The following is an 11142-nucleotide window of genomic DNA, read 5'->3' as shown; positions in this document are numbered from 1 at the left end:
AATGATCAGATCTTCATTTCACACATTCTTCAGAGCAGCTCTTGAGTTGGAAGAGAGTTTTTTGAAGAATGAAGGTGAAGTGTGAGTGCCTGTGTGGAGTTTTGGCACCATCAGAGGCAACAGATGTTTCTGATGAACCTCTTGGAGGGCAGTTTCACTCTCTCTCGCTCATTCTCTTTAATCCCTAGAGCACCCCCTTGTAAACAATATGTGGCTGTTTATGTGCCAATACAAGCTGCAATGCTTGAAGACCTTATAAAGGCTTCAGAGCAACATGCTACATAACAACTGCACACTTGACAGAGCAGCTTTAAAGTACAATTTATGGTGAGCTCTGCATTTTACTGGCCTCAAACAGAAGCCATAGACAGACAGATATCTTTCTGGAAGTGCAACTTTTCCAAACATCCATACTAATACTGCTGCTGAGAAAATTCTGTATTAAAGACATAAAAGAGGGGGAGACCATTGTGTTTGACTGCGTGAACTTACAAAGCGGTGATTCTTGCCATCAAACTTGCGTGCACTGGTGAAGAGCACAGTGCGAGCTGGCATGTTGATGCCCATGGCGAATGTCTCTGTGGCAAACAAGGCCTGCAATGGAAATAAGGAGCATTAAGCTCATCTCAATATTTACATTTTATCACTTACAAATAGACACTGATGAAACTGCATCCTCGAGGACTAATAAACATGTTCAAAGTGTTCCTCATAAAACATTTGGAAAGCCATTTTCTTTCAAGTGCAAAAAGATTGGAGCCGCCATGAACAGCCGATCAGGCACAAATCTTAAAAAACAAACAAACAAAAAGAAAAACCAACACAAAAGCAGGATTTCCCGTAAAGTTTGGAAACTTGTCACAAACCATTTCTATTGGTTTGTGACAAGTTTCCAGTCTGCATTGACTAAATCTTAAAGTTGTGATAAAAAGCCTTTAATAATTACCTGACTTGTGTCTAAGTCTGGATTACAACACGCTGAAACATCTGCTTCTCCAGATGTAAGAGTATTTCTAATTATGTTCTTTTATTTGCCTCCATTTTAGCACATTTTCTTCATTTCACAGTGTTACTGCCATAACAACCAGAAATGACCAACAGCTAAAGTGTAACTCTGTAGTTAAAGTAAAAAGACTGAAGACAAGACTGAAGATAGGCACACATTATCATGAACTGGATGACTGGTTACTTTAAAGATTCGTTTTAATTACACTTGAACAGACTCTCTCAAGGATTCCATGTCAACATATTCATCAAATCCATTAATATGACTATGTACTAAACTTTTGCGCAAATTAAGTATTTCCCCTAAACGTCTGTTACAAACACACTTTTGAAATTTTCAGTTCTGCAGAGACAGACAAATCTCATTAAAGTTAGAATCACCAGTACCTTGAGGAGGCCTTCAGAAAAGAGGATCTCTATGGTCTCTTTCAGGATGGGCAGTAGGCCTCCATGATGGATCCCTATCCCCCTCTTTAACAGTGGCAGCACATGCTCGACCTGAAGAACACAAACAAGCTCATTACTGTTGAACTTCTCTCTCAGTGACCGTTTTGATCACAGCTGACGAAACCAAAGCCAACGTAACCCTCGTAATGGAAAAGTGTGTGGTAGGGTTGTGCTTTGCTGTTGCTCGTGTTGTACCCAATAACAGCTACTAATGCTGTTACTGGGTACAGGACTGATTTTAACAGGACTCATCACAGCAGGAAACAGTGAAGCTTTTTGCTAAGGTGTTAAGATCAGGTTCAAAAACCATGTTTAAATAAATAAAGAAACCCTTGACAAGCTCAGAGAAAGCTGAGTGTGAGAGCATGTAGAAACACTTACCTGAGGCAGTTTCTTGTCCTCATCTGATAGACAGTCCACTGCATTGTTGAAAACCTCCTCCACCAGACGTTTCTCATCATCTGTAACAAAGAAAGGAGTCAAGTTTGAGTGATTTTAAAATATTATTCAACACATAATTAATCCTGGGAAATGTGGGGTTAACGTGGACCAATGGAGATAGGGGGTTTTGGGGAATTGCCTACAGAGAAACATCAACCACTCAGGAATTGTGCAAGTCTCTGTTGACTTTGGAGTTTTTGTGCCAAACACATTATAGTATTTGCTGTTGCTGGTGGGCGGTCTCTGTCCATCTCAGTCCATGTGGACTGGCCCTTATTCATGGAACCACTTCAAGTCCAATAATTAGATATGTAAGGGAATTTTGCTGTAGCTAAAAGCATAAACAAATAAAATACTGAAAACTTCTTTCTTGCAAGTCTTGCAACATCAAAGGTGTTGACAACTTTATCTCCTTTTTCTGACGTCAGACTGTGTGCTGTGTTACTGTTTGTAGGCCTCTGGTTGGCCAGCATTTCTAGATGATCAGAGTTATATCACCACCTGTTGCTTCGGCATCAACAGCATGCCAAAAATGTTTTGCATTTTCATGTGGAGAGATATTTTTCAAAACAAACATGGAAAAAAAACCTCATTTTAAATAAGACCTGTATATACGTGGATATACCCTTTTTCTCCAGTCTACTGAAATTATCTCAGTATCTACAATTTTTCTTAAGAAAAACAAAAAACAAAAGCTTTACTGAAACCACAAGAACACAAGAAACTTGTGAAAACGAGGAACTGTCTTTGGCACAGTGTCTCCATTTGTTTTGTGCAATACTGATAAATGTTTGGCGATCTGCACTGGATTTCAGTGCTGGAAGAGCTCAGTGTGAAAACAAACCTTCTCATTTACAATAATGTCACTGGGCAGAAAAAACAAACTGAAATGGGGAAGGAAAAGATCTCCCACTTAAGATTTGATGAGCATGTTTGACTTGGAGCAGGTGGATGTGAGCCAAGCTCAGTCTGCTGCTGGACTGTCTCCAATCATGCGGAGATTTATTCTTATGAAGCAACTCCTCCACTTATCCACTGGACCAAACAGCAGCACCAACGGTGAAGGCACAATAAGCTACACTGATGGCACTCACTGGGTGAGGATAAAATTACATTCCCTGCCAACAATTTAGCAATGTTGATTTATTTGCCAAATCTCATCTTCTTCCCCCGCTCTCTGAACAGTTTGTCACAAAAACAGGTGGTGTTGATGTTTCAGTTGGCAAAGAAAATCCATTTGCCATCTCAAAAATCTGCTCACTGACTGGTCTTGTGACCTGACACCTCATAAGTGACAAATGCAGTGAAGCTATTGGTCAAAAGAAGCATCATCACTGTATAATAGTATTCTCATGATCAAATTATAAAAAGTCAATCATTTCTAATCTTATTAGAGGAAAAAATAAGCTTTTAATCTGTAATATTCAGAACTTGACTGACAAAGAGTCTGACCTCACCTCATTCAGCACACAGAGCTACAAGCCAAATGCCAGAAACACATCCTTTGATATTAATCTATCAGCTTAGGTGTCAGCAGTAAACTTTCAATTATTCACACATTGCACTTATCAAACAGCACGTTTGCAAAGACCTTCTCAAAGTCTATCGGTGCTTTCATGACTGCAAACAACTTAACTTGACTTGACTATACTGCTACTCTCACCAGAGACATGGCCGCACGCTTTCGTGGGGAAAATACTGACACACACACACACAGATTAGAGTTTCCAGGAATGCACATACCTCTGTTAAAGTCCAGTTTAGCCACCTGCAGAGCGTAGGCCTCACACTCTTTCTTACTGAAGCTGAAAATAATCACTGGCTGGAAGTTCCTCTCCATGATCATCTTCACTATCTTGAACACGCTTGATGGGCCTGATTAAAGTACAAAGACATGCAATCTTATATGAATTACTGAATCAAAGATTTTTACATTAAAATCCAGCAAACCCACACACCTTTAGTGCCTCCTTTCCTTCCTTTTGGATCCCACTTGGCACCTCCGCTGCTGCCCCCAGAATCCCCAGCATCTCTCAGCACCTGCATAGCTGTGTTGAAATTGTCCTCTCTGAATTCTCCCTGGAGAAAAATACAAACACAAAAAAACGTCCTGAATTATACATTACCTTATAGCAGCTGTTTCTAATTGGTGCATCCAAATTTAGAATACACAAATTGTTATTTTAGCCCCACTTGTGTAAAGCAGAATTATCAGTGAAGGAGATGAAGCCGAGTCCAAAGAGTTATTCATTCATTTCTTCTGAAAAGCCCTAATGAGTGTTGTTTCCACGTGTCCTTACATTTTCATCAACAACCAGGTGGAGTCCATCACCCCCTGCTGGAAAGATATAGTGTTGCAGTGGAGTGGGGCGGTAGTCTGTGTAGACCACATGGCATGGCTACAGGAGACATTAGAAAAGGATAAATCAATAAGCAAGAAAAACTACCCTAAGTCACTCATTTAAACTGTCACCTTCTCACTTAGGAACATTATTCAATTTCAATTTTATTTCTATAGCACATTTAAAAGTCACAGGTACAACAAAGTGCTTCACAGGGGAGCCATACTTGCAGGTTTACAGCAAAAGAAAACAATCAACAACAAAAAATACAGTTATAGGATGGTACTATTGCAACAAGCATGAACCGGGAAGAAATTAAGCTAAGTAGTTTGAAAGGCAAGCTTAAACAAATGGGTTTTTAACCGTGATTTGAAAGATTGAATAGTTTCCGATGCACGGACATCAACCGGCAGGCTGTTCCACAGTTTTGGTGCAGCAAAAGCAAAGGCACGATCCCCCTTCGTCTTTAGTCGAGACATTGGTTGCATTAGGAGCCCCTGATTAGAGGATCTGAGTGCCCTTGTAGGGATATATAAATTAAGAAGGTCAATCAAATAACTGGGTGCCAAGTTATTTAAGATTTTAAAAGTGTATAGAAGAATTTTAAAAACAATACGGTACTTGACAGGAAGCCAATGGAGGTTAGCTAGAATAGGAGTGATATGATCCTGTCTTCTAGTGCCGCTTAAAAGGCGTGCTGCGGCATTCTGGACTAATTGTAGGCGTTGGATGAGGGAGAGTTGGAGGCCTAAGTAAAGAGAATTACAATAGTCCAGTCTAGAGGTTATGAAAGCATGAATGAGCCTTTCAAGGTCCTTGTGTCGTAGGTAAGGCATTGCCTTCGAAATTTGGCGTAGTTGGTAGAAGCTGGTTTTTACCACTGCAGCCACTTGCTTATCTAATTTGAGGGAACTGTCCAGCACTACTCCCAGATTTCTGACAGTAGACGATAGATGACTGGCATAAGAACCTAAGGTCCCCGATAGCTGTTTCAACGGCATATGGCTACCAAAGACGATAATTTCTGTTTTGTTTTCATTGAGGGTAAGCGAGTTATGCAATAGCCAGTCTCTGACATCACACAGGCAGTTAAGCAACGGCGATAGCGGGGATTGGAGATCCAAATCCAGAGGGAAATAGACTTGGATATCATCCGCATAGCAGTGGAAAGAGATATTGTGATTTCTGAAAATTTTTCCCAGGGGTAGCAGATAGAGAGAGAACAGCGTGGGACTTAACACAGACCCCTGGGGCACACCACAGCGGAGGGGTGCGGAGGAGGAAGAGTGATTTCCCATAGAGACAGAGAAAGACCTCTCAGTTAGGTATGATTTAAACCAGGAGAGTACTTTGCCTTTAAGACCAACTACATGTTCGAGCCTTGAAAGGAGAATATCATGGTCGACCGTATCAAAAGCAGAGGACAAATCTAAAAGAACTAAAACCACAGGGCGCCCTGTATCAACAGTTACGAGGAGATCATTAAAGAACTTTAATTATACTATGAGGCAGTACAACATCCCACCTGCTTGTGTAAGTGACAAATCCACTCAGCAAACTGTTTGGCATTGGGGATGGTGGCTGACAGGAAAACATAATGCACATTATCGGGAAGAAGAATGATGGTCTCCTCCCACACCACGCCACGCTCTGAAATACACAGACCAGTGAGACGTGTTACCAACCAAAAGCCGTCATGTGACATTTTTTTAACCACAGGGTTAAAATAAACTTTAATTCAACTGAGCCTTAAGTGCCGCTGTTGAGAAATCAGTAAATGAAAAGTCGACAAAGAAGGTATAAACACTAATTTTTCATGCAATTGTTTTACTTTGCTTCCATTTTCATTCACGGCCTCAACTGCACCAGACTGCAGGAAATAAATCGCTAGAAAACATGTTAACGCGTTTACTTTCCTGTGTTTTCTCTATTTCAAATATATATATTTAATTTGACAACATGCCATGTGCAATTTTTTTCAACAGCGTATTAGTAATCTTAGAACATATATTGTATGGACAATTGAAAGCTGCAGGTCCACACCTCCTAATCTTTGAATTCAGACATTTCTGGTGTTACTGCAGGTGTGCAAAATCATTCCTAAAGCCATGCAGTCTGCCTTTGTAAAAATAAAATGAAAGGGTTGTTCTAAAGGGCTCACTGAATTTGAATGTGATGCTGTAATAGGATGCAATTGTTGCAGCGAGTCACTGTGTGAGGGATCCAAGTCAAGTATCCATCCATAACTGTTTGTACCCAGGAGAAAATCTATTTGATTCTTGGATGTTCAAAACACACTGATCTGTAATTTTACACATCGTCTGCATCACTTTTCTATTTTACACCCACCCGTGTCTCTCATGTAATGGATCTCATCGAAGATGACCCACGCTACTTCCCTCATGATCTCAGAGCCTCGGTACAGCATGCTCCTCAGAATCTGGGAGAGAAGAAGTTTATCATTGACCGACCTCTGGATTGAGCAGCATCAAAAAACACTCTTCAATAAGGATATAACTAGCAAATGTAATAATGTCTCAACTCCACACAAAATTGTTTTTTTTTACCTCTGTTGTCATGACGAGGCAAGAGGCAGTGGGGTTGATGGTGACGTCACCTGTCATCAGTCCTACATCTTGAAACTCTTCGTACATCTCTCTGTACTTCTGATTGGAGAGAGCCTTGATGGGGCTGGTGAAGATCACTCTCTGCTTCTCCCTGAGAGCCAGCGCAATGGCATATCTGCAGAAAGATATCAGAGAAAGCTATTAAAAAATGTTTCTAAAGAACTATGAACACCTACTGAGCACAATTGCTGACCAGTCTTCATGTTTTAGTTCATATTAAATGAAAAATGTTTAGAATACCTGTTTTGTTTTGGTTCAGTGTTATGACCAATCAGTGGGCTATAAAGGTTCATAATATCTCTCAGTGCTGCTTTCCAGCGTGTCAGTACATTTACCAAGAAGGCACTGATACAGCACAACAGTGAGTATCATCTCTAGTCTCTATAAACTGTTAATGGTCAGCATCACATTTTCTGTAGTTTGAGTTTAAATTCTAAGCTGTATTTTAGCCAAATATAATCAACTGGAATGAGGAAAAATGTGATCGCTCAGTATAAATTGTTTACTGATGACACTTACTCAGCACAAACAGTCTTCCCTGCAGAGGTGTGTGCAGACACAAGCACAGACTGGTTGTTGTCAATACATAATATGGCCTCCCGCTGGAAGGGATCGAGAACGAAAGGGTACTCCTGCAAGACGAGTAAGATGTATCAGAACAAAAGGAAAGCAATCCCACGGTAATGTCAGTTCGTGAAAACTCAGACTAAGGCCCCTTATACCTTGGCTGCTTTTCCCACTCGTGGTTTCAGAGGTTTATATTCCTCACTGGCAGGAAGAGCAACCTGTCAGGGAAGTACAGAAATGGCAACAGTTATCATCACTATTTTTTCTGCTTGTTTATTTAAAAATGAATAAAATTCTTAAAAAAAACCAAACAAAAAACAACAGATTTTCTTTACCTCATGTGAACATCCTTCCACTGTTTCCACTTGCTCCACCTTCACCTGAGGCATAAATTCTGCAAGACTGAAAAAAGAAAGAAGAAATAGAACAAACTCTGATGTGAATGAACTCACATAATCAAAATGTTTATCAGAGGGAAAGTGTGATTCGTGTGGAAAACGACACTCCAGCCTGACATTAACTGGCATAATGTGAGCTTATAACCAGCTCTTGTTGTTTAGCCGGGTCTTGTCAGCTGTCCGGAGACAGGAAGGTTGTATGTCTAATATGCTGACAATAACTGTGATGATATCAGGAATAATAAGCATAATTATGCACATTTTCATGTGTTAGAGCGCGCTCTTCGGAGCACAGGTGAGGAGGAAGAGGATGACATTTTATCCAGTTGCAGGTTGCATTCTCTTTCCTTCACATTTTCACTTCATTGGTGTGGAGGAGCCCTTCTCGGAGAACATCTGAAATAACATTTTGATGATGACACCTCCTATATTTCTAATTAGAATATGACAATCATATGTAAGCCCTGTGATAGACTGGTGATATGTGCAAGGGGTAACCCACATCTCATGCTATGAGACCTGGGATAAGCTGCTCGATGATAAATGCGTGGATAAACATTCACAAGCAGGGATAATTTAAATATTTCTAATAATATGAAGCTGGTTTTACATCACTTTTTTTATGCTGCTGAGCATTTTAATAACTGTCCACTAACACCCTGCATGAACACAACAAAGCTTCCCTTCTTACTTCAGTTCATTCGCCGAAACTGCCTCATGTCGAGGTTTCTTCACAAACACCACTTCCTCTCCACCATCACTGTCTGCCTCTCTCTTGACTCGGGCAGACGGACCGACATCTCTGTCTGTTTCATTTTTGGCTGCAGCTTTCCTATAGAGAGCAGAAACACAAGAGCTGTTAGCCAACATGCACGATTCACCAATGAAGGGCACACAAACACTTAGCTACAAACTCGTGTTCAAGAGAAATGGGCTCAGAGTTATATATGCCATAATATTGTTAACTTTAAGCCCAATAAGCCTTTTTTTGTCCGGTGTTTCTTTAACGAACCAATGGCTGTTACTATGACTGGCACGAGCACCCATGGCACTACCGTCCTCGCGGAGAAAAAAACTTTCCAAAACAAACACAAAAATTTTCTCCAGAAAATACATATTTACCCCGGTTCTGCCGCCACACTCGACGGTACTTTTTTATTTGTGGTATTTTGTTGTTCATCGTCAAACACGCTGAACAAACCGTCTCCAAAGGTGTCAGCCATGTTTGTTAGGGGCACACTTCCCACAATACAGCACGAGGTTGTTTTCGGGTAATACTTCCGCTACGGCAACTGTGCGGGGCAAAAGGGGAGAAAACGTTTTCTCAGGTTCGCTCTTGATTTGATGTCTTTACATCTGTCCGGCAATTCGCCGATGTCTTCCCATCACTCAGGCACATAAAGGACTCAAAAGCGGGCAGCGTTTGGATGACCTAATGGGGGGGAAGAAGAAGAAATCGCCACCGCAAGCAAGTGCTCCAGCCGCACCGGGGAATGGAGTGGTCGAGGAGCCGAGGAAACAGGCAGCCACCAGCAAGCCGGCTAAAGACAGCAAATCTAAAGGTGAAAATCACTCACAGCGTGAACATTTCACTCCACGGTTAAGGCGTTTGCACTGTATTTTCACTCCAATTAATAAGATTTTAGTATGAATTTAGCAGGCAGAAATATGGAGCATGACATGGGTTAATCACACATATTTTCCTGTACTATTACTGGATTTACTTTTTTTAACATCAACAGGGGCGATTCTAGGTTCAAACTTTTAGGGGGGCTCAGCTCCCAATCATAATGTCATGCATGTAGTGCCTTGTAATTAATATTCATGGAATATGCTGTTTCCAAATGAAGTTAAAGAACCATTTGTGGCAAAACACATAAGATGAGAATCATGCACCGCATTATTTCAGTCTCTTAATCACATAGAGGCGGTCCACTAAATCATCAAGCACTTTACCTTCCTCTTGGGTTGGGATCGACACTGATCCATTTTTAGATTTTAAAAGCATAAAAGTGCCTTTTAAATTGGCGTATTACATGAAGCCTTTTTGACTTTGTCGGAATCTCTGTTTAAACAAAACAAAACAAAATTTAATTTCACTAAATTACAAAAAGCTCTGGCGAAAATTATGACCTTTGTGTTGTTGGGGTCAGTTTCAACCCAGTTATAGTATAAGACAATAAAACAATAATTAGTGCCAAAACGGAAATCATAAACACACTGTGAGCTCACTAACACAGTCAGAGAGAAGTTAGGGGCTTCTCTCTTTAACTGTTTGTCTCCTTCCCTGAACAAACGGCCCCCTTTATCCCCACTGCTTCCCTGACACAGTCATCCGGATGGAAATGGACAGATGTGTACAGAACAACTCAGTTTAGTTGGTTCCTGGCAGAATACACATCTCCGGTTTGCAGCACAGCAATATGGATGACCCTCATAGAAGGAGGACAGTATAGATTATCAACAGGAGGACAAAGATGCATCTGATCTTGAATGAAAAAGAAGTCCATGGTGACATTTAGAATGGCAGTGATGAGGAATAACTGGATGCCTGCACTGGTGTTCTTGTTGAAGTGTTGAGATCCTGCAATGAGACTGCTGATAGTCTTTAGGATGCTGACAAGCTTGCTCCCATCAGGGATGTCTGGGTGAGATGGGTGCAGCTCCTTTGTCTGATGCTCAGACCAGGGCCAGAGGTGACGTAAGATGAACGTTTTCCAACTTATACTCCTTCTGGCAATACATCCAGCAAGTCAGGTAAATACGACTTAATGTGAGGGATGCAAAAAACCAGCTGTGCATGGAATCAAAGATGACTGGAGGATTTCGAAAGGCAAACCGGCGAGTGGTTAAAAAAACAAAGGAAAACATCTAGTCCTTGATTTGACTACTGAACTGCGGGGACACAGTATCACCCATGACAGTTTCTTTACCATCTCTGATCTTGAACAAGAACTTCTCAGGATGAAATGTACCATGGTGGGCACAATAAAACAAAACTTAACAAAACAAAAGAAACCTGACCTGCCCCATCAGCTTCGCAGGTAAAGGGCCGAGCTCCACTTTCTTCAAAATATGCTTTTACAGACACTCCTGCAGCTGCTCCAAATTGTCCAAAAAAGAAAGAAAAAAACTTTTGAAAAAAGGTTTTTTCTTTTTCCCTTTTCTTGAGGTAAATATGTTAAATAAATAAATAAATAAATAAAAATAAAAAACTTGACCTGTAAGACCACAAGTTTTACTGTAATTAATAATATAAAAATATAGTTTTTTTAAATTCTCTTGAGGTTCAAGTTACCGTTTTTGTTTTTGGGG

General features: G+C 40.6%; 2 protein-coding genes across 2 annotated transcripts in view; one reads left to right on the top strand and one right to left on the bottom strand.

Annotated features, from left to right (window-relative positions):
• The window catches only part of mtrex (Mtr4 exosome RNA helicase), a 16421-nt gene extending 7350 nt beyond the window's left edge, over positions 1-9071 (bottom strand). The window contains exons 1-14 of the mRNA XM_005720308.2: positions 8950-9071; positions 8519-8659; positions 7765-7831; positions 7585-7647; positions 7382-7494; positions 6803-6977; positions 6585-6675; positions 5761-5885; positions 4194-4292; positions 3852-3972; positions 3637-3768; positions 1834-1913; positions 1393-1503; positions 493-594 (exon numbers count right to left, since the gene is read on the bottom strand). Coding sequence (XP_005720365.1) covers positions 493-594; positions 1393-1503; positions 1834-1913; positions 3637-3768; positions 3852-3972; positions 4194-4292; positions 5761-5885; positions 6585-6675; positions 6803-6977; positions 7382-7494; positions 7585-7647; positions 7765-7831; positions 8519-8659; positions 8950-9050 — 1521 coding nt within the window. The 5' untranslated portion in view covers positions 9051-9071. The remainder of the gene's footprint in view (positions 1-492; positions 595-1392; positions 1504-1833; positions 1914-3636; positions 3769-3851; positions 3973-4193; positions 4293-5760; positions 5886-6584; positions 6676-6802; positions 6978-7381; positions 7495-7584; positions 7648-7764; positions 7832-8518; positions 8660-8949) is intronic.
• A 186-nt stretch (positions 9072-9257) lies between these two features.
• The window catches only part of dhx29 (DEAH (Asp-Glu-Ala-His) box polypeptide 29), a 12974-nt gene continuing 11089 nt past the window's right edge, over positions 9258-11142 (top strand). Inside the window, exon 1 of the mRNA XM_005720309.2 lies at positions 9258-9389. Within this exon, the coding sequence (XP_005720366.1) occupies positions 9263-9389 (127 nt within the window). The 5' untranslated portion in view covers positions 9258-9262. The remainder of the gene's footprint in view (positions 9390-11142) is intronic.

Source organism: Pundamilia nyererei, unplaced genomic scaffold, assembly GCF_000239375.1.
Source record: "Pundamilia nyererei isolate P.nyererei 1_Seehausen unplaced genomic scaffold, PunNye1.0 scaffold00002, whole genome shotgun sequence".
Taxonomy (NCBI): Eukaryota; Metazoa; Chordata; class Actinopteri; order Cichliformes; family Cichlidae; genus Pundamilia; species Pundamilia nyererei.
This window is presented reverse-complemented; position numbering and strand designations above follow the sequence as displayed.